We start from the raw sequence: 24,285 nt of genomic DNA on the forward strand, positions 1-24,285 counted from the left end.
GACGACCAGTCCCTGTTTTATTCCCTTGAGACCGAACGCCAGAGTGGGTAACAGCTAGCATAATCTTTTAACGTCTTTTGGTTTGACGTGGCCATGGGATCGAACCTCTAACGGACAAGCGCTCTATCCTTTACACCATGGGGATGGTCTAACAATATATATGAATAGTTTCTTCAAATTAATAATACTACATACACATCATATGTTTGATCTTACGCGCTGTACTTGTTGATGTTGAAAACACACACACACACACACACACACACACACACACACACACACACACACACACACACACACACACACACACACACACACACACACACACACACACACACACACTCACAGACACACACACACACATATTAACGTGAGATTAAAATGACGTATAATATTTGTGAGATGGGTGTAACACCACACTTGTCAGAATGTCTTGATATGTTCTTTGTTTTTGCCTACCGTCGTTAACATATAGAAGATATTGCATGTGTCGCCTTTTCCCCGTGTTTACAAAATCATATAAAATATAAACAAAAGTAACAAAAATTATTTAGGGTCGCGAAAATTCAGTATCAAACAGATAGATATGATTTAAAAAAAAAATCCATTTTTACAAGAAAATATTCTTGGAAACTCCGCTGTTAGAATTTGCGATTGCGATTTTTCTCGATTGACGAGTTAAGTGAGACATTTACAGTTTATAACGGACCATTTTCAAGAGCATAACAAACACCACAAAGCGATATTAACTACATATATGACCATCTGTCAATGTTGAACTAACGTGAAAAGGAAGTCAGCAGTTTGTGAACGGGCCAGACACTTTGAGGGGAGGTCACTCTTGTATGACTAGTGTTATGCTCACAGACAACAGTGAAATATCAAGTGTTATGTTCACTGCAATGAAAATATCACTTTTCTCAACTTCGGAAAACTCAGTCTTTCACACTTAAGTATATAATAAAACGTGTTCTCATTTCCAATAATGCCACATATAAGGCCAGTGTATGTAAAATGAGGAAGAAATATGTCAACACCCTGGGCGAGTACTATCAACTTTTGACTTGGTTCTGAAAGCTGTAAAAATGTCCTTTCATCTTGTGTACTGGATTTCAAAACTCCATAAAAATCCGTACAAAGAGAGATATATTTGCTAGGTCCAAGAAATGTACCACCAAATCCCTGTCTAAAAGAATAATTAATCCTTAATACAAATAAAGAAATACGAAGTGTTGAGACAAGTGGAATTAATACCATGTGGATTATCAAAAACTAGAGAGACTACGGAGACTTCATACTTGTGCTATTTTCCAAAATCTTTTCGTGTTTTTAATCAAGGTGCTCAAATTATTTGATGCACTTCGCCATGTAAGACCTGTTTTATCACAATATAGATCTCGAATATCGATCAGGTCGTCTTGACTGGACGCGGCCATATAAACTTTTTCACTGAGTATTGTTTATGTAAACATAGTTCACCAATTAGTTGTGTCATATGTGAGTTGCTCCCCTTAATCCCCAATTGTCTTACCACGATCATGTGAAGTTGTGCCCGTAACAAGTGAGGAAGACCCCAAGTAAACCACCGGCCGCCACAGTAAGGAGTGGTCTTTTTGACGTATTACGTCTGTATTACGCTATTTCGCTTTTTCTAATTTCCTTTTGGTCCAGCATTTGTGATTGAGTATGCCCTGAGTATTTAAATCTGCAAAATTCAATTGCCCTTTTAGCTCAGGTGTATCGATGATCTGATATCGTTCCGAAGCAGTGAAATATCCCATTCTCTTCTCTGATTTACACACCTGAAGTAGAAATAAAGGAGACCAGTGAGACCGTCTCACCTGTTTCTTATCTAAACTTATGCATAAAGATTCAGAGTGACAAAAAGCTACCCACAAGGCTGTATGACAAAAGGGATAACTTCAACTATCTGGTCAAGTTTCAATTTTTGTCGAGCAATATTGCAACAGCTCCAGCATTGCAATTGGTGTCTATTTTTCACAACTTTTGAGGTACAATCGAACATGCTCTTTATACCAAGATTTCCAAGAGCCGTATACGATTCTTGCTCAAAAGCTGTTTCACCAAGGTCATAACAGTCAATGCCTGAGTAAAGCTTTCAATTTTTATTGTTGTAGACATGAGGAGGACATTTCCAAATTTGACGCATCAGTGACAAAAAATTATATCCGATGCAATTCCCTATTTTGACTTGTAACATAATTTTTATGTTCCCGTGTTTTTTCAGGCGAACTATTACTTTGCCTTTGCATGTGTTTGTGACGGGTGCTACTGTTGGCGAACGTTTTGCGAATACATAGCATCGTCACTGTTTGATAGTGATTCATAAACACACGCTTCTGATTTAGTCGGAATCGCACAATGGACTCTGTTTTTACAAAGATTTCTCACAAATATGGAAAGGGTTTTGTCGTTCATATTAACTCACAAAGACTTCTGCCCATAATGTCGATATATTAATTGATTCGATCACCTTAAAAATTTCGAAAGAGCATCCAATTCACCTCTTTTCTTTAGCTAAATATCAGAAGCAATTGTCTTCAGACTAAAACCATTATTTAGACACTACATCTGTAAAGGTATTGAAATCCATAGATGGGACAGAGGAGAAATACTATTCGAGACTACCATAATAATTGTGTAACATATTTCAACATCACTGGTTCAGGTTTTATTTTACCTCATGACAGACAGACATAGTTCAGGGTGAGAACAGCATTACAACATGATGGAAACCACATTTGGACCAGTGTTCTTGTGTTTTGTGAGACAGTGTGTTCTTGTTTCTTGTGAGACAGTGTGTTCTTGTGTCTTGTGAGACAGTGTGTTCTTGTGTCTCGTGAGACATTGTGTTCTCGTGTCTTGTGAGACAGTGTGTTCTTGTGTCTTGTGAGACAGTGTGTTCTTGTGTCTCGTGAGACAGTGTGTTCTTGTGAGACAGTGTGTTCTTGTGTCTCTCGCAACACTGAACTACTATGACATCTCTTGAAAGTAGAAAGTGTTATTTGTAATAACACCATACAGTTTGAACTGTCATGTCAATGACAGATGACAAGAAGATACTATACAAATGCCATTGCATAGTCTGTGATGAGTATGGCAAATACTTGAATAATCCAGTTATTCCATGATAGAAAGTAAAGATGTAACACCATAGAATATACGGAGACACACTTTGAATGCAAATATTTATTTTTGGACTGGGAAGGGTATTAATACATGTTACTATGTCACACTAACTGTAACCTTTACTGAACAATAGACTAATAACACATTTCACGTTAAGGAATTGTTTATAAACCAGCAAATATAATATGTTTTAGTTATTGTCATTCTGAAGATTGGTATGACAACCAGATATGCTGTTGGTATATCAACTGTTCAGTATAGTTTACAAGTAACATTCACTTTACACAAAACGTTAGGTATTATAAATAGTCAATAAATATGCCTAGATCATTTTTCCGTGAGGGGGTAAGTTGGCGTTGGAACGTCGTAGTCCTAGAGACGGATGGCGTTGTACCTTCTCAAGGGACGTCTCTGAGAAGCGTTTGGCAAGGTCTGCAAAAGAGCAAAAAATTATGTAAATATGTAAGCTGTTTCATTTGAAGTTGATCTATTTGTATTCTTTGAATGAATTGATTTCTACCAACGTATGCGTGCTTCAGAATGATTGTTTTTTATTGTTCATTGTCTCATATCAGGTACGAGCATATCAATTATGAGCAAAATGACTTGGTTAACTGCAAATGTAAATTAAGATATTAAAAAGAGATGTAAAGTACACAGTGCCCTAAAAACCTCATGTCCTACTTACTTTTATTTCACCATTCATTCTGGTTGTAGCATTAGGTGTCTGCCACAATGACTTTGGAATGTACTGAAAATTGAACAAAATACTCTTGTTAAAACAGGATATTCAAATAATAAATAGGTTCAAGATCAATTTAAACGTCAATGGCATAGGTATATCCTCGGGGATGTATATGATAAATTATACATTAGTAAAACTCTTGATTCTGCAAATCTGGTAGCCGCTCGACTTATTTCACGCTGTGGTAATCTACGTTAAGTAACTTACTCTCTGGTATGTTGCCCTGTCTGGGATGTAGGTGCTGATTGCAGTCTTTGCCTTTTGAACATACGTCTGGATTTCTGGAAGGGTGTCCAGAGATTGAACTGGGATGGACAAGTATAATTCTATCTGAATTTCACCATGTTGGGGATCCCAAACTGTGACCTTGGACTTTTCCAGAAACACCAATTGTTCCCTGTACTTCTGAACCTCCTCCTCAACCATCTCCTTGAGGATGTCATAGATGCTCTGCAGGTGCTGCTTGAGGTTTTCCTCTACTTGCCAGTAGTTAAATGCCCACACACCCTGTAAATCATTGACAAGCCATTAAAGTTACAGTTTCTTTCAGTCTGCGCCAACATACTTAGAACTTGAAAAGATGAATTGGCTTATAAGATACGAACACAATTACAGTTTTACATCAAGCAGACAACGTTAGGACTGACCTCTTGGTATGCATCATTAGTAAGAGAAAGCAGATGCTGGAGGTCGTCCCTCTTCATGATGTCTCCCAGGCGGGAGGTCAGCATCTTCTGTGTGTGCTCTACAATCGTGTTGTATCTGCTAGGAATGTTAAGATCCTGTACTTTGTTGGTGATGGTGTTGAGGTATTGCTGGTAGTTGTCAGCAAACTGAAGCCTGATGGTCGCCAATCGAGGATGGCTCTTCAGGTCTAAGAAAAGGTGCAGTCTAATGTAAAAATGAACTTTCACGATAATGGTAATTTTTCATTGATCGCCGAAGGAAAGTGAGTAACCCCCTTTTTGCAATAGTCCAACAATATCAAGGCGGGGGACACCAGAAATGGGCTTCACACATCGTACCCAAGTGGGGAATCAAATCCGGGCATTCAGCGTGACCAGCAGACGCTTTAACTACTTGGCTACCAAACCACCCTCGAAGCAAAAGCACACACTAATAATAAGTACCAAAGAATTACCTGTAATAGAAGTCCGCAGGTTATTGTAATGATGATGATAAGTGTTCCTCAAACTCTGCAGCTGTTCATCAAGCCCCGAGATCATTTCAACAGTGTTTATGACAAGCTCTTCCACACCACGCTGCATTGAGAAATGAATGGAGAACTACATCACATATATAATATCAACACCAGAGAGTAACTAGCTGTCCACCAAAACAGATTCAACTGGGCGTAAAAGGCAAAATAAGGGTGACAATCATAGCATGGATCGCTGAAAACAATGGTGACACCAGGGGTACGCGAAAAGGGTAAGCATGGAAGGGTAACAAACCTTAAAGTTGACGAGTGTTTCAGCAACGATAGCCTGATATTTCTGTCCAATGGGGAAGTTTGTCATCTCCTCCATATATTCAGCTAGTTTCTGATTAGTGGAAGCAAACACTTCCTTTGTCGAAGTCACAAGGTCCTTGTATGCTTGGCTGAAACAAAGAAGTTTCCACTCGGTTATCAACTTGTGCATTATTTCAGTGAGTATGTGTTATCCTGTGTATCCTGTGTAGTGTCCTGTGTAGTGTCTGACAAGGTTATACTTTTTATAATTATTACCATAAATTTATACCCAACTTTACATCAATGAAATCACTGATATACTTACAATGCCTGGTTGAAGTGATCTCCCATGGCTGCCATGTAGAAGTCATTACGGTCGTACATGCGCTTGACATCCCTCCTGATAGAGTCCAGCTGTTTCTCTATGGTAGCCATTTCTGATTCCAACATGGTTAGGTAAGGAGACAGTTCTTCCTTGGTGGCTTGTGCAATCCGGTGGTACTTGCCTGACAACTCCTGTCCCACAGACTCGTACACAGAGTGGAAAGCGGTCTTTGTATTTTGTCCATATGTCTCCACCTTCTTGGTCAAGTATCCCTTTAAAAATGCAAGGGTACTCATTTATAAAAACAACCCTCACATATTGGAATGCTTATGGCATTTTTAGATTTTCATAATTTCATGTGTAGCAATTACATATAATTGCATTTACTACCTGAACATCGGCGATCATTTGTGGTCTCCAGGATATCCTGGTATGGAGCAGACGGGATGTGTTGAGTCTGAGTGCAACTAGACTATCAGACACTCGGCGGGAATTCTCCTGATGATAAACCTCAGCCTGCATGGCACTTGAGTTGACATATCTGGCATTCATGTTCAGTGTTTTTCCAGGGTTGTCTGTATTAGAAAATGTTTGTTATTCAGTCATAGTTTAAATGCTTGGTCTCAAAAATTCCATACGTTTGATGAAACGGGATCAAACATGAAGGGAACATGAATATTTTAGAACCTACCCAGATCGTAGTTAGTTTGGAAGTCCACCATTCTCCTTTCAGCATCAACAGTAAGGTGGGCTTGGACAATCTTGTCCCCATACATATTCCTGATCTTCAGCTTGAAAGGGGTCTCCTCCATCTCACCAGAAAGTTCCATGTTCTTGATTGGGGTCTCCATCTGTAAAAAGCGGGAGCTATGTTACTTATGTTAACGTCAATACTTAGACACTATTTTTGTCATGAGACTGGAATTATAACTTTACAATAACTTTTAAAGTTATGAAGATAAACATAAATATTATTCACAATTCTGTTTAGATCTCTAGATTCTAATTATAACTTTAACTTTTGATTCAATAGTATAGTCATTCTCACCTGCAGCTGTATCTGCTTTCTTAGTTTGTTGATCTCTCCTCTGAGGGCGAAGTTCTTTCTTTCCCTCCTGGCTGTCAGGTAGGTCATTCCAGTTCCAGCAGATACTTTCTCACTGGAGCTACCGACATGGGATGTTAGTTTGACGTCCACATCTGTATATGGATGGCTAATTCCAACCACAAAGCTGTAGTTGGTGTTACCATAACCATAGGAAATGTCATCCATTCGAGATGTGAGGGTGAGGGTCTTTCGGGGGTCACTGGAGTAGGACACTTGTGTTTTTCCATTGAAGACAGTCCTGCCACCATTCAGCAGCATTTTTGTGTCGATCTGGATATTCTGAAGAATATTGTCAACAGTTAAGAATGTGTTCTAAATATGGTAACATATCATTAAGGTTTACTATTCATCATGACATTTTCCTATGATAAGATCAAAGCATCAATTTGACATTAAAAGTCCAGTGTAAGTAATGTGTTGTGTTCTTACCTTGCCAATGGAAGGAAGTCTGAGAGAGAGATCTGCCTGGTTGTTTTTGTCACCAGGTGTGAGGACTGCTTTCATGCCAATCTTCTTTGTATCATCTCTGTCTGCATCCCAGGAGAAGGCTCCATCCACAGTTTGGCTTGCACCCGTCTGACTGTAATACCCATCCATTTGGAGACTTCTCAGAGGGGATCCCACTTTGAAGGAGCTATCAAACATCTTGCTGTAGCGACGGCTACGATCCTTTACATCCACATCATAGAACAGTTTGTGACCTGCATCTTCATTCCAGATGAATTCTCCATGACTCTTTGTCTGGAGCTGTGAAGTGAGGACATTTCCAATGATACCAACAGTGCGGGATGGATGGATAAACTTTAGTGTCAGGTCTTTGTTCAAAAGAGACTGTCTGCTCCTATCTGTCAGTGTGGTCTGGATTCGGATGTTGCTCTCGGGTTCATCTCTGTCCCAGTTGACAAACATCTCACCATCGATGTTCTTATCAGCTATTTCCCCGGAAAGAGTCAGCTGCATTGGTCTTGGTGTCCTCATTGTGAATGTTCCCTGCTGCCTTGAGCCTCGGGAGATCTCCATGTCCATATCCAGAACAGTGTCACCATTGTAATCGGCTTCCAGCTTCTCTGTATATTTGTCTGATCCTTGATGATGTTCAAACCTAAGAGCAGTCAGCTTTGCAGTTTCAAATGGTGTAACAAGGGTGAAATCTGTTGTAAGTTGTTTCTCATTGTATATTTCAAGGAATTGGTAGGATCCATCAAAAGCTATTTGGTCCCTGGGGCTCCATGAAGCCTCAATGTGAGATTGGTATTTCTTGTTTCCGATGGTGTTATGGATAGCCAGTTTGATATCATTGGAAAGAGATATTAAACCTTCCATTTCTAAGGGAGATGAGTAGCCGAGAGATGCTTCACCTGTGAGAATACCAGTCATTGGAGTTTGTATGGTGCCTGTGGACCTAAACTTCATCAGTTCACCAGCATGTGTTAAAGAGATCTCAGCAGAATCAAAGTTTTCAAATGGTGTCGAGATTCGTGCAACAGCAGTGTAGGGCGTGGTAGACATGTCAATAGTTGACTCAAGACCAAAGCGATTGCCGTTTCCAGCATTCAGTTTGCTCTCTAGATTGTATCTTTCAATACCATGCTCAAATGATGTGGATGCAGAGAGAACCTCATAGTTTCTGAAAGGTGTAGTCAGTTTGACTTCCACATCATACTTTGGTGAGGTTGTTGCATGGAGTTCTCCTGTAATTTTCTGCCCTTGTGCATACTGTACAGCAGCATTACAGTTTATTCCGTTAGTTGTTGCAGAGTGATCGATCTCAGCCTTGGTGAATTCATAGCCTTGGAAAGGTGTATTGATTTCTAAGCTACTTTCTAGACGATCAAGGTCATGGTTGAAATGGTTGATTTTCGCGGTGATCTGTCTCCTGTCCATGAATTTGACCATACTTTGAGAAGTAAAACGATTCCATGTACCAGAATGATCAAAAGAGAAGCCAATGTTTCTGTATGGTCTGAATGGTGTTAAGATTTTGACCTCACCATGAACATCATCCATTGCTCTGAATTCGGCCTTCATACTTGCTTTCCTCTGGTTGTAGTCACCATTGATACTCATCTTCATATTCCTCAGCTCACCTTCTTTGTGGAATTTGATGTTTCCTGTCTGTCCAAGTCCTGCCAGATTGAAGGTAAACCCTGAGCTGATGTCAATATCACCATTTCTAACCCGGAAGGATGAGTCAGTTGAGATGGAACCACCAGTGCCTATGCTGGCAGACATTTGATTTTTGAAGTTGGTTGGTCTCCCGTTGAAATCTAGATGCACATCAATATCTTTTGTGTATGGGTTTCTGATGGATAAGTCAGTCAAGAGTCGTCTTGAACTAAAGACGTTGTTGACAGATGCTTCTAATGTTGCATCTCTGATTCCAATGGATCCTTTAGCTTTGAGATTATTGATATCCCCTTCTTTACTGTAAGACACCCTCATGCTTTCCAGGCCTTGAATATTGCTGACAATATTCAGGTTACCTCTCATAGAACTTCCAGTCTGGACATCCAAGTCTGCAGTGAATGACTTTCCAATGGCTTGTACTTCCAAATGACTCTTGCAGTTGCCAATGGATCCCTCATGAGTGAAGATGATTCTGCTGTTGTCAAAGTTTCTGAAAGGAGTTTTGAGTGTAGCGCTTATGTCAATTGTTGGTGACATCATGCCATTTACAGTCATAAGTACTTTTTGATCTTGACCATAGGTAACATCCATGTTGGAGCTAAGACGGCCATTCTTTACTGAATGTTTGTATTCCCCAGATTGGCTTTCATATCCTTGGAAAGGTGTTTTTAGCTCAGTGCTGGCTTGAATGTGTGTCAGTCCAGATGTTAAGAAGACGACCTTGCCTTCAACAACCTTTCCATCCATGTAGCGAAGATTTCCTTCAGTATTGAAGCTGGATAGGGATCCTGAGTGCTGGATAAACCCTCCAACATTTCTGAAGTTCTGGAAAGGACTCCTGATCGTCAAAGATGCCATGATGCTGTTCTTTAAACTGGCACTAAGATCTACCTCTAGTGTAGAATCCTTAATGTTAAGAAGGGCTGTGCTTTTCAGATCAGTGAGATCACCCTCCACACCAATGGAACCCTTCATGCTTTCATAACCAGGAATGTTAGTTGTGATAATGAGGTTGCCTTTTGTTGATTCCATGTTTGCAAAGTTGGTCTGTGCAGTAAGTCTGGTCTTGGCAAACTCAAGTTCTGCATTGCTTTTCAGATTTCTGAGAGGACCAGTAGAAGTAAACATTGCTCTGCTAAGTTCAAAGTTCCTGAAAGGAGTTTTGAGCACAGCATTTACATTGATATCTCTGGATGTATCTGCAGAGATGTCTGATGTAATTCTCTGTCCGTTGCCATAGGTGACCTCTGAGTTAGATTTAAAGTAATTGCTCCTGGAATCATGTCCATATTCAACTGTCATCATTTCAAATGCAGTGAAGGGTGTCTTCAGCTCGGCACTTGTTTTCATCTGTCTGTATCCATTATGGGAGAACTTAACTTTGCCCTCAATTGTTTTGCCATCCATGTAACGGAGCAGTCCTTCGCTATTAAAGTCATTCCAGTTGCCTGTGTGTTCAATGACAATGGCTGTGTCTCTAAAGTCTCTGAAAGGTGTTCTTAGAGAAAAGGTTCCTCTGATGTCTTGAGCAATTCTACTTGTGATATCGGTTTCAATGGTGGAATCTTTAAGGGAGGCTGAGACAGAACCTCTAAAGTTGTCGCTGCTTCCCTCCTTGTTGAAAGATGCTTTGACCATTTCCATACCCTCGATATTAGAGATGATGGAGAGACTAGCCATGGTAGTAGTTCCGTGTTCAAATGATGAATCAGCAGTGATTGATTTCTCCAGGATTTCCATTTGTGCATGACTTGTGCAGCTGATAAGTGGTCCGGAATGACTAAACACAAGTTTATTGTTTTGGAATCTGTTGAAGGGTGTTTGAATGGTAAGATCAAAACTGATCTTAGGTGATGTTTCGATACTGAGATCAGATGTAATTCGTTGTCCACGTCCATAGAGAATGAGAGCATTTGATGTCATTTGGGTGTCATCGATAGAATGGCGGTATTTGAGAAGTGAAGATTCATATCCAAGGAAGGGAGTCTTGATTTCTGCTTTGGTATCAACATGAGCCAGTCCAGATTGCCACAAAGTAAGGGTGCCCTCAAGAGACTTGCCATCCATGTACCTGATAGTGCCTTGACTTGAAAACCTCTGCATGTTTCCAGAATGCTGAAGAGAAAGTCCAACATCTTTGTAGTCTTCAAATGGTGTTTGCATTGTAAGAGATCCTTCAATTTTTCCATCTGTCTTCAGCATAATGGAAATATCAACTTGTTCATTGTCCAGAATTCCACTGGCTTTGGCGTTCATGTCACTAATGTAACCTTCTTTGTGAAGCTTGAGTCCAATGTTTCTGCCCCTCCAATCTTTTGTGTAGCCAAAGTTGGTAGATAGATCTACCAATGGATATCTGAAAGTGAATGCTGACTCTGAGTTGAAGGAGTGCCGTGAACCAACTGCTCCAGATACCTTAGTGGAGAAACTTCTTAATTGACCGTCATGATCTATGACAAACTTGATGTTATCAGAAAAGGGGGATTTGAGAAGAAGGGTTGTGTCCAGGCGTCCGTTGGAAAATCTGTTCTGGCCAGAGATGTCAATGGTTTGATCTTGTCCAAAAGTGATAATTATGCCTCCTCGGATGTTATCCAAAGAGCCACGCTTGTTGAATGAAACTTTAGTTTCTGTCATACCACTGAATGGTGTCTTCAGTGTGAACACCCCGGTTGATCTAAAACCATTATGAAAATCTAGGTCCACTTCCCCAGTTTTCCTTGCCATTTCTATTTCTCCATGGCTCTTCACGTCATCCCAGTTGCCCTCATGTCTGAACGATAGCTTGTTCATTTCATAACCAGAGAAAGGTGTGGTGATAACCAGACTGCCATCATATCCCTTTGCCCAGTTCAGTTTCAGATCACCAGCCAGGTTGTTGTCTGAAGCAAACGAAAGATCAGCATGTGTTTGTAGTGAACGTCTTCTGAGTGCATGCTTTAGGGATGCACTCATGTGTTCCATTCTTTCAAATGGAGTCTTGATGGTGACGTCAATAATAATGGGAGTTCCAATGGCATAGACAGCATCGAGGCTAATAGTTTTCCTTGGGTAGTATTCAGTTTCAATGTGTGAGCGTCTTCCCTTGCCTGTATTTTCACTGCTGGCAAACACCTGCAAGTACTGATACTCGTGGAAGGGAGTATCTATCCTCATTTTTCCATTCATATCATCTAGGTTCCAGTTTAAGACTCCAGCAAAGTTTCCCAGGACTGGGGTGATAGCAAAGTTAGCTTTGCTCATGAAGTTTCTATGGTCACCATTGAATGAAAGTCCTGCTTCCAAAGATTTGTAGTCATCAAATGGAGTCTTCAGTGTTGCCCGGTAATTGTTGAGACTATCAGGTGTGATGTGTGCTTCAAACTCAAAGGACTTTCTGATGTCATAGCTGAAGCTTCCTCTGGATATCAAATCAGAGCCTTCCCTCTTGTGGGATGCCTTCACGACAATATCTCTGAAGTTTTCAAAAGGACTTGTCATCCTCAGACTTGTTTCAATATCCTGGGTAGATGGAGCAGCAAAGGAACCATCGAGCGATAATTTGTTATATGGAGACCATTCTAATTCAGCATGTCCCGAGAGTGGATAAGTTACATAGCGAGCATTTATCTTCCCTTTAAGGTTGGTCATGGGTGATGCCAGTGTAAAATCAGACTCTGTTTGCCCATTGGATCTAATGTAGTTGATACCTGCTGATCCAATCATATTCTCTCCCTGCTTCATGTTAGACGAGTGTCGAATAAAACCTCTTCCATGTTCATGGTCAAGGTTGATGTCAATATTGCGGATTGGTTCCCATGGTGTTTCAATTGTCACTCCTCCTAAGGCCTTTGTTCTGGTGGCTGAAGCATGGTTTCCAAATATGTTGACAAATATACGTTTGTCTCTGCCCCATTCTGTTGTCATTGTGCTCTTCACATCATTGTGAGTATTTCTGTGTTGCCAGTTGTTGGTGAATCGGTAGCTTGGAGAAGAGAGTGTGAGCTTGCCAGTGTTTTGGAACTGCCATCCAGATTTTGCGTGGTTCATATCCAAGTCATAGATGTACTGATCACCATTGACATCCAGTGCAATGTCAGTCATAAACTTTCTTAAATCATCATTGTGAGAAATACGGAGATTAACAGCTCGCATTCCCTTGAAGTTGGACTTAAAAGTCACAGTACCCTCAATGTCCCTTTTCTGGTCAGTGCATCGGTTCTCTCCAGTCATAATGAGCTTGGCATTCTTTCCCTCTAAGCTTCCCTTCATGATAGTGTTGAGTGAAGTTGTCATTCGGTGAGCTACTTCGGTGCTGAACCTTCTGTATCCCTTGAAAGGAGATGTTCCTGTGATAGTGAGGTCTATGTTTCTTACAGAGAAGGGTTTCTTCATGCTGACAGCAGAAGAGATCTGATTCTTCTTTCCACCCCAGGAGAATTGCATGGAAGAGCCATATTTTTTGTCATCGTTATCACTGCTGGCCTGGGCCATTAGTTCCTCAAATCCTTCAAATGGTGTCTTCACTCTCACAGAGCCATCAAGTGACTGCCCATTTCGTCTTGGGACCCTTTTGAAAGATGTGTCTACTTTGACCTTCTTGTCAGTGTCCCAAGAGAAATCAGCACGGGTTGTATACTGCTCACCACTAGCATGTTTGATATTGAACTCCACATCTCTGGTTGGGTATTTCATTGCAACAGTGGAAGCGAAATTGCCAAGTGACTTGAGATTGAGTTTTCCTGTGAGGAGGAATCTCCTGGAAATGTCCTTATCAGCATCCCACTTAGCATCAGCAGAGCCCTCATATGTGACACCTCGCTTTCCCCCTTCGACCTGAAGAATGACATGTCTTGTGGGGTATGTCATGTCCATGCTCCACTTGGCAGATGATGTCTTGGAGTATTTATAGCCTGTGTTGATTCCGTAAACCTCACCAGCATAATCAGCCTGAGCAGAAACCTTGAGGTCTTTGTTATCCAGGTTAGTGGAAGCAGTGAGTTGGATTGGCTGGATGTTATGTAGGTTAATGTTAGATTTCACCTGGTGGACGGCATCTTTCTGTCTTTTGTAGGTTGTTACCATGGTAGACTTTTCTTTATCCATGTAGAAGGTCATGGAGTGTGTGTAGTCTTTCTTTGACTGGATTAGATCGGTATTCAGACGTAGTTCTTTGCCTGGATAGGAAAGGCTAGCTTCACCCAAGAGATTAAGTGTCCTCTTTCCACTGTTTCTAAGATTGAGAGCAGCATCAATTGTATTTCCTTTGCCATAGGCAAATGTCATGGAGGAATTCAGATTGCGACTGTCTTGGGCGTGCTTTCCTTTCAGGCTCAATTTTACATCCTGAAATGAAAATCAAAGCAACCATTTAGTAACAACTGCTATACAGATGATAAGTATCTTTGGTATATAACTATAATATTATTATTTAGTTGATTCTTAGCTGTATATTTGGCCTTATCCTTATGCTATGTACAATCAAATGACTTACCAGTGGTCCCAGAGTAGTTTTCATTGTATAGTCAACTTTGGCTTTGGAGCCCATGTCATGGTTGACTAGAGCATAACCTGTGATCTGGCGGGAGGAGTCCTTGGATTTGGGTCCATATCTGAATGTTGCACCAGCTTCTGTGTGTTTCTTGTTGTGAGAGAAGTCCATATCTGTGAAGAAGTTCAGCTGAGGGAATCTCTTGTCTTCGAAGTTTCTGGAAAAAATCATAATGTCTACACACATGATGCATACATTTGCAAATCAACTTTGCTATCACTAATGTTGTGACACTCTCCTCATGTATAAGAGGTTGATATGTCAATGTTTACAAATGTAACTTACGTGTTGAGCTGGTAGTTCCAGAGGGACTTGGTGCTACGATCAGTGTATTTAGAGCTGAATGTGATCTTGTCCTTCTTGATACTTCGGATCTTAGGCAGGTTGTAGTCCAGAGTTATAAAGGAGCTGACTGTGTTCATCTTGGTCTGCACGTTGCCGCTAACCTTGGTGACCAGAAAATGGGAGGACACCGTTACACTTCCAGTGTACTTGCTTTTGGTACCACCTATCTTCTTGATGTTACCTGATTTGGACATATATGCATAAATTAATAATCATAATCTTCAGTGGTTACTGTGGTTAAATGTTTGTTATTTGGAATTAGTCATCATCATTTGCAACAGCAAAGTAATCAACCATTGAAAATGTCAGTTTACCCGGTTAACGGAGTTAAGTACTAACATATACATGTTTCTCCACTCATTAATATTAGATTACTTAATATCAATATCCAGAAGTTTTTGAATATCTGATACTAAATTGTGATTGTGAACTATATGTCTGCATTCCTAAATATTCCTTAAGTTAGTTTCTTTGAGGCATGTTCCGTTCTATAACACTTACATTTGAGAGTGATTGGTTTGGTCAAGACCTTGTGGACATCTAGAGACAGACTTCCCTTGAGTGATTTGTCCTCTTTGTAGTCTCCTGAACCAGAGAGTGAGACGACCTCAACTTTTGGGGTCTTCACCGTCAATGTTGGGATGACCTTGATGATGGACTTCTTTCTGCCACTGTTCTGGTACACCAAACCAGCCTCGAGAACGTAGTCCTGCTTTGGAGCAAGATTGAAGGTACCCATCACACTCTTCTCAATTTTAGAGTTTAGTAAGGCAGCTGCAAAAGTAAAGTAAGATAAAAGAAACATGAAAAATGGTGTTTTGTTGTGTTTTTATGTTGACGTGCTATGATTTTATTGAATAATTGTTAGTTTTGAAAAGTGAACTTACATCTAAAGCTGATTGCATTTGGTGTTACCCCAGCAAGGGTTAACTCAACACTGGCTCTCTTGAGTGCTTCAGCCTCAACTGTGCCACTGAGTAGGATGACTTTGGCTCCAGGACGTCTGATCTCCAGTCGGGGGATGTAGGTCACAAATGTCTTTACTTTCTTGATACCCACTTCACTGATGATACCATATTCTGAAGATTCATCGACAATCAGATTGCCCCTTGTGCCTATCTTGTTACTTTCATATGCCATGGACCCTGTATAATGAAATGAATAGTATTACTTTCAATCTAAGCATAATAAATCACAAAGTTCTATGTTTCTTCAAATGTGACAGCAAATAAGGCTCAATCCAAACAACACACCTTTGAATGCTGCCTTCTTCCATGGGGATGCTAGGTTGATTTCAAGGTCTTTATCTTTTTTATTTAGAAGAAAGTCGAAAGCCAAAGATCGGTCAGTTCTGGATCCAGGTGTGTTCACAGCTATCTGAGCTACAGTGGAATACTGATTCTGAAAAAAGAAAAATATACATTTTTTACCTTTAAAATATAACTTAGTTGCTCAATTAAGTAAAGATGCTTTCTCAGCAGAGAACTTCTTATTTCATACAAATGTATGTCATGATGTCTCCTCTGTAACAAATTCACATACCACCGAAACGTGTGACTGTTTTGAAAGAAGAACTCATTTACAAACTCACCACTGATTGTTTAGCCATGAGCTTGTAGCCAGTGTGTGTGTCCCTCTTGTAAAGAACGAGGCTTTGGGAGAAGGGTCCTGTGAAGGGGAAGTATGGAGCATCATCCACCATGGAAGCATTAGGCCACTGGAACTCATTACAGAGCTCAAGGCCGGTAATTGTGGCAAGCCTGGCTCCTGTGCACAGTTCCAGCTTCTTCCTGTTCCCTGAGACCAAGTCTTGTTTCTTCTCCTGATCACCATGAATGCTGAAGAACTCTGTGCTGTAGAAAATGGAAGGAAATATTAGTCCATAAAAACGTTGAATATCATGTTTTGATTGGTTGCATTAATAATATTGGCACTATTCACTCACTGATCACGGAGGAAGCAACAACTACTCTTGTCCACTCACTCATTCCTATCCCCGCTTATAAACTTAAAACATTTGGATATCACTCTTTTGGAGTAGCAACTGCTTATAACTTGCATAATCTGCCTGACTTCCTGAGATATGCTGACTCTTTGGTACATTTCAAAGCTAAGATATATATTTTCAAACTTTATTCTAACATCCCATAATCTCTTTCCGTTTTGTGTAGATGCCCATGAGCGCGTTGTTGCGGAGTTTTTGATCGTGTTACAAGTGGACGTATTATCATTATTAATATTTCTTAGTTTCTATCACTTAATGTAGTAGATTGATTATGAAGTGTTGTTTCCTAAGCAAAGGCATAACAGTTATTTTAAAATATTTGCTTGTGTATAAAAAAGGGAATCCTATGTATATAGAAGAGCCTGAATATTGGAAATGCTTACTCGACATCTAGGATTTCCATCTTCTGTTGAGGAAAGTCAATGTCTGCACTAAGAATCTTTCCTCGGCTGAGCGCTACGCGCCCTTTCAAGGCAGTGCTGGAATGCCAGGTGTTGACAACTCTAAGACCTGTTTTGGTAACGAAGGCATCCATGCTCATCGTGCCAACAATCTTGATAGCTCCACTGAAAAAGAAGGCAATGGTTTCAGACTTATATTTTATGGACAGTTGCATGGCAAATGTGATCACATTAATATTTTATTAAAAAGGACTGAATACTTAAAATTTACCTTGGCTTGATGTGTCCATCAATGAGGAGACTGCTTGGTGAAGTTGTCATTTTTCGGAGGTCGACTTGACCAGAGGCCTGAAGGTCGATGGTTGCTGTTCCGTTGACGGTGAGATTGAGGGGGAGACCGGAGCTGGTGGGGATGATCATACTGCTGTCCAGGATCATCATACTCTGAGTGAAAGAGTAGTCTTGTTTCTTGGACATCTTGATGAGGAAGTCAAGAAAGTTGAAGTTCTTGATAGATGCCAATGGATCTACGCCTTTGAAATGATCATAGTACATTTCATTGCCAAAGATCCTCATGTACAAGTCTCCTCTGAGGTGATCAAGGTTGACATTGCTCTGAAACCAACAGCAATTTGAAATACATGTATATTGTTCTGTACTAAATGTTTGAATGGCTTTTAACACAAAAGTATTGTGTGTGCCCTTAGACTTAAGAGAGAATTAAATGATGGATATATAAGAAAAGCACCTTTGGTTTCTTGGCTGCCTTTCCTCCAAAGTAGCTGTATGGGCCAAGGTAGTTCTCAATGAGATACTCTACTCCTTCCATGCGTCCACCCAGTTCAAACAGATTGAGAGAGTTCCCAAAGAGATCAACTGTCATGTTGAGCATAGCAGAACGAGGAACGAAGGATTTATCTGAAAAGATGACATTACTCTCCAGCATGGCACCAGTGTTGAACTTCTCCAGAAATAGAGAGCCTTCATAGTTGCGTGAATACTTGAGTGTTGAGAGGTCGAAATTCCTTCCGAGGGTTTTGTCTTCCAGGATTCGTCTGATGGTCTGTTTCTGTGGACTGGATGTTTCCATCAGGTTGGTAAGATGAGACCAGACAAAGGCTCCAACTTGATTAGCTTTCTCAGATTCGAGAGTTCCTTGGATTGTACTCAAGACGTCTTCAGATGGGCACTGCATCACAGCCAAGTAGGCAGCAATTCTCAACTCAGAGTCCTCATCAGAATCTTGGTAGATGGTCATTACTTCACTTCTCTGGAATGAAACACATTTTGTGACATTATGGTTTTATTAAATAATTATTGACATTAAAATGTAACAAATATCATATATATATGAGTTTCGTATACAGTTCCATAACTTACATCGGCAGTACATTGTAGTCTTCTGTAGGCCTGGATGGCAGCTACTCGGACCTCCATGGGGTTGGCTTGTTTGTTGAAGCAGCTGCTAAGCGTAGTGGTCAGTCTGTTCACATGGCCTGCATTTCCGAGAGCACGAAGTGCCACAAGACTAGTCTCCAGATTAGAATCTCTGATGTAGCAGCCATAACCAATGGTCTTCTCCATGGTAGAGATGATACGTGTGATAGTGGATTCCTCAGAACAAGCTTCATGATGGTTGCAATAGTTGTTGACCATAGTGGAGATCGGAAGCATGGCTGCCTTGCTGTACTGTGGGGTGTCAAGAAGCGCCTACAAATAAACAGATTCAGAGAGAATATTAGATTTGGAAGAAGGTCTCTTTGACTGCTTTTAGGGATTTTTCTGCGATGTGAAAAACAGCTCACCTTTACTTCCTGCAACATCTCCAGTGTTGGGTAGTGGATGAGAGACAGGGAAGTGATCCACATGGTTGCCTGTGCACCAGTGACTTCTCTTTTTAGCAGAATTTCTTTCAAGAACGTAACAGATGCACGTGTACTGGCCATCGGGATAGTGTCCAGGAAAAACTTCCTAGAAGCAACCAAAATGGACGGATTAATAAAAAAGGATGTACAGATGTTTATCAAGGATTATTGTTGAAAGGATTTTCAGGAATGGTATATATGATATGCAATATGTTTGTGTCACTTCAAGTGTTTATACTAACTTGACTCTCTCGCTGTTGTCAGTGCAGGTAGCTCCAGACTTTACTTGCTGGTAGACACTTCTAAGGTTATCAACATCCAGATTTTTGATGATGTAGACAAGCTCAGAGAACAAGCGTGGAGTGTCGGGGCGGATATCCTCGCGTGTATTCTGACAGATCTCTCGCAGTTTACTCTCAGCATCTCTCATTGGTTGGTCTTTGTTTCCTGGTCCATAGGCATGTTCAAACACAACTCCTGCCCGATTTCGAATGTAATCTAGAACGTGTAAATAATAAATTAAGTATGTACGACCATGAGGAACATTTATTAAAGATGATGATTATATGTATTTAATGATCTTTAAGTATTGTGTCATCGGCGAAAACTAGCACCATGAGATGCATGGACTGATCACCTTGTCTTGTGGTAACACCAGATCTCTGAGTCTTGTAGTTGAGTCTCTGAAGGATTTTGGTGGTGGCACCGCTGGTGGCCCTGGAGAAAGGTCTGAATGTGTGGGTCTCCCGGATGAGCGCACTCTTGAGGAGTCCATTCTTGTCCAGTTCTTGTTCACATTCGTGTGTACTCTTCATGAGGGGCAGAGACTGGATCTCTGAAGGAACTCTGTACTGCATTCCATGGACGGAACTGTGATAACCATTACGATCAGTGCAACCTAGGAGATCCTTGGTCTTCTTAATTGTTGTAGAGTACCAGCCATGTGATGCCACCGTGTAGTTGGTGTTGCACTCGCCTGTGACGTCACTCTGGGGACATCAAGGATAGAACTTATGCATATGTATCCCAATACATGCATGTTATACAAATTATACATAATACAGTTTTAAAACACAAGAAAAACATGTTTGTTTTACCTCTTGTACTCTCTGGTTCTTTTCCAGGTTATCCATACTGTTCTGGACAGCAGTGAGAAGACCTCTCTTGATGTTGAGAGCCCATGTGGTTTCACCCTCAGCTGGACACAGTTCTTCTACTATGCCATCTTGGAAGGAAAAGCGGAGGGGGAATCGCTCTAGATTCCTTCTGAACACGCCTGACTCATCAGCGTATTTCATTGGTGTAGAGGTTGATGGATCAGACTGATATACCTTCACATCTCGCAGCTGAAACACATGTTTGTAAAATGTTACAATAGAAAAAAGATGCCCTTTTTTTACACATCCCGCATTTTTCTCACAATGTTATGGTGTATTTGACATTGCTCTAATGAATGTGTGTACTTTCACCTACCCTAAGAGCCATGTCGCACTTAGACAGCACCTCAATGTCAGCAGTTGCCCGGATACCAAGAGTCGCTTGATCACCAGAAGCTCCTTCCATAGATGTATGTGTCTGAACATTGTAGTCGAATTCATAGGTTGTTCCTGGGAGGTAGTTGAACTTGTTCATGTCTGACACAAAAATGAAAACAACTGATATTAGTTCTATCCACAAACATCGATATGTATTTTTCAAACAGTTTTGATTATAGATATGTAGATTAAGACAAGATTAGCAGTCATTACAAACTAAGCTATTTTACTTACCTCGGCATCGTCTGGCGCAGGATGTCGTTTCATCGCGTGACTGGTAGGTGATTGGCCCTAGTATAAAATATCATGTTTAATCAACAATATATAGAGAAATGAATGGTATAGAAAAGTAGTTATGCGAAACTATGAAATCCTTGTTAGGATTGGTATGGTGGAAAGAAATTCTTTTGATGAAGAGTTGTAACACCTACCTCCAGTGTGTCACATTTGCAAAGTGGTGTCATGTTGTACTATGACCTCACACACATGGAACGTTTGAACCTACAACACTTAATTTCCCTATAACCTAAGAGCTCGATATGTCAAGGGTCAGCTCGTAACGTTGTTTGAACTAAACAATGAACTAAAAGTATATGAAAAGGGAGCCTATAACTGAATACCTGAGGTGATAAATTTCAACATTTATAGCTCACGTTAAGGCTTATACCAATCGACAGATAGGTGATGAAGAAAGCGAACATGTAACCATTCAAAATGATGGGCAAGAATGCTGAGTTTTTTCTCCTCTGGAAATGTCAAATGATGTTGCAGATACCTTTGAATCACTGATGTGAAAATATCAGAAAGTTCAAATGGCTTACAGATAGTTATTGTTCATCCTTACCGGTGCATATTATGAACTTCGCACATGATCAAATACAGAAGTGTGGCTAAAAAAGCGAAAAAGGCCTGTTTTGAAAATGTAGATGAATTATGTAGCACGTATGTGTACTGTTGTTATCTATATATCCAGACCCGTGAAGATCCGGGGTTAGGATAGGTCTTCAGCAACCCATGCTTTCCGTAAAAGGCGACTATACTTATCGTAAGAGGCGACTAACGGGATTGGGTGGTCAGGCTCGCTGACTTGGTGGAAGCATGTCATCGATCCCAATTGCGTGGATCGATGCTCATGATATTAATCACTGGATTGTCTGGTCCAGACTCGATTATTTACAGACCGACGTCATATAGCAGGAATATTGCTGAGTGCGGCATAAAACAACAAACCAACCAACCAACTATATATCCAATGAAAATAAGCTTGGATCAAAGATTTGCTCTTTGGTCAAATATTAGAAACACGCTTCCTGAACGTCTCTAAAATCGGCCTGGTTCATCTAGTGTTGTCACAATTCCCATAAATGTAATGAAGAAAGTCTAATGTATATATTAACACACCTGATAACTTTCATAACAACTCTAATAGTTTTCTCAATTCTTAAATCAAGCAGATCATGTGGCCCCAAAAGGGACCTTATTCAACCTGGTCCGTCAAAAACATAATAACCTGAAATATATCATTCCACTAGTGCAGGTACACATTCAAAGTCTGAAGACTTACCTGCCAGTGCACTTGCTAGCAGAGCTAACAGCGTAAAGGCTGTTGTTGAATACATTGTGTTGGGTTCTTGGGGAGACCCTTCCCGCAGTCGTGTGTCTATATGATGGCTGCTTGCTTGACACCGTGAAGTGTAATGGAACGTGTGTCACAGCGTTCGTCGTGGTTTCTGAAGCCAATGCCCACTGTTGAGTTTTATATACAGGTATCAGAAGTGGGGTGGTCAAAGGTGACACCTATTGCACATGCTGACTTGCTGTATCAGTGACTTTTGACCATGGCGTAGTCAGATGGAGATACAGTAATCTATATATAAATATTGTAGATCAATGGGCATTGCGATTAACTCCTGATTACATGTCTGTAGTTAGGGCATGTCAATCAGCATATGCTGAAGTATTATGTATGTGTATCAACGTCACGAGTAGCAAAGGTTAGTTAGATTTAGACTTTGTTCTGTGACCGTATTTCAATGTTATAAACTGTGAACTACGTTTCATAACAGGTAAAGTGTTGAGGTGCCAGTTTGTATTTTTGTCAAAGATTAAATTTAGTAGAATGGTGTAAACATGGAAGCATCTGTATACATTTTGGAAAGTAAGTCTGCATGCTGAAGGCATTTGAGTTCAGATACACTGCAGCACTCAAAAGTATTACAGCTATGAGACAGTGGTCAATAAAGAATCTGTTCTGTGCTTGGGAAGCCAATCTGCAGTGCCGTTCGGATACACTGACATGCCATGAACCAAATCACTGATCCTGACCCCACTTGGTGCATTTAATCGCAACAACAAGCAGTTCAATGTAATCCGTCAAGGTATGTACGAGCCAAAGCTGATAACAGGATATTCATACACCAGGCACACGTATCATAACATTCCTTTTACATAGCTCTTTTAAATCGCTATTAATGTTGAAAATAATACAATTCTTTCTAATTCATGTTCAATGTATGAATTGGTAAAATCAAAGAAGTTGGTGTATTCTGATGTTAGATTAAACTACCCTACGTTTCTTATCGTTTCGGAATTTGTTGTGGTTAACCTTCCATTAATCTGTAGATGATCCTTGTTACAGTTAGATACTGTAATCAGTGATACAGATGCACTACGAATGAATTAAGGTCTAAATGAAAGAGCACAGTTGTTATACTTATAAGGAAAAAATAACTAAATTGTGATCTAAATAAACTTGTATTCTATTCAGAGTTTGTTTTGTAAGATAAATTAAAACAAACACATTTTCTTAAATAATGGTTCGAAAATGTGGTTTGGTAGCCAAACATTTGCAGGAAATGAGAGACTTGAACAAATGTTGATGAGTGTTGAGCAGTCTGCTGTCAGTCTTGCATTTCCCACTGTACATAACGTTGAGGGGTGACAATGATCTACCCCCATCACTCGTCAGGATAGGCATGTTTCTTCTCATACACATCGCATCATGCCGTATGAATACCCCACTCAGACACAGTACACGGACCACGAGTCGACGACCAGTCCCTGTTTTATTCCCTTGAGACCGAACGCCAGAGTGGGTAACAGCTAGCATAATCTTTTAACGTCTTTTGGTTTGACGTGGCCATGGGATCGAACCTCTAACGGACAAGCGCTCTATCCTTTACACCATGGGGATGGTCTAACAATATATATGAATAGTTTCTTCAAATTAATAATACTACATACACATCATATGTTTGATCTTACGCGCTGTACTTGTTGATGTTGAAACACACACACACACACACACACACACACACACACACACACACACACACACACACACACACACACACACACACACACACACACACACACACACACACACACACACACACTCACAGACACACACTCACAGACACACACACACACACACACACACATATTAACGTAAGATTAAAATGACGTATAATATTTGTGAGATGGGTGTAACACCACACTTGTCAGAATGTCTTGATATGTTCTTTGTTTTTGCCTACCGTCGTTAACATATAGAAGATATTGCATGTGTCGCCTTTTCCCCGTGTTTACAAAATCATATAAAATATAAACAAAAGTAACAAAAAATATTTAGGGTCGCGAAAATTCAGTATCAAACAGATAGATATGATTTAAAAAAAAATCCACTTTTACAAGAAA

At 40.3% G+C, this 24,285-nt stretch overlaps 1 protein-coding gene across 1 annotated transcript; it reads right to left on the reverse strand.

The window, feature by feature from the left end:
* Positions 1-3,195: 3,195 nt before the first annotated feature.
* On the reverse strand, positions 3,196-22,303 carry LOC139478738 (uncharacterized). Its single transcript, XM_071261348.1, has 28 exons — positions 22,154-22,303; positions 20,824-20,880; positions 20,528-20,688; positions 20,152-20,400; positions 19,692-20,043; positions 19,297-19,552; positions 18,995-19,160; positions 18,570-18,899; positions 17,938-18,459; positions 17,461-17,804; positions 17,172-17,354; positions 16,375-16,636; positions 16,037-16,184; positions 15,671-15,928; positions 15,285-15,557; positions 14,724-14,964; positions 14,382-14,595; positions 7,211-14,233; positions 6,722-7,060; positions 6,365-6,524; positions 6,064-6,248; positions 5,674-5,945; positions 5,350-5,497; positions 5,037-5,157; positions 4,543-4,769; positions 4,103-4,402; positions 3,839-3,901; positions 3,196-3,582 (listed from the first exon to the last, which is right to left on the reverse strand). The coding sequence occupies exons 1-28, from the start codon at positions 22,206-22,208 to the stop codon at positions 3,523-3,525; spliced, it is 12,969 nt and encodes a 4,322-aa protein (XP_071117449.1). The 5' UTR covers positions 22,209-22,303; the 3' UTR covers positions 3,196-3,522.
* Between the last annotated feature and the right edge of the window lie 1,982 nt (positions 22,304-24,285).

This window comes from Haliotis cracherodii, unplaced genomic scaffold, assembly GCF_022045235.1.
Source record: "Haliotis cracherodii isolate W230 unplaced genomic scaffold, xgHalCrac1.p SCAF_4, whole genome shotgun sequence".
Taxonomy (NCBI): domain Eukaryota; kingdom Metazoa; phylum Mollusca; class Gastropoda; order Lepetellida; family Haliotidae; genus Haliotis; species Haliotis cracherodii.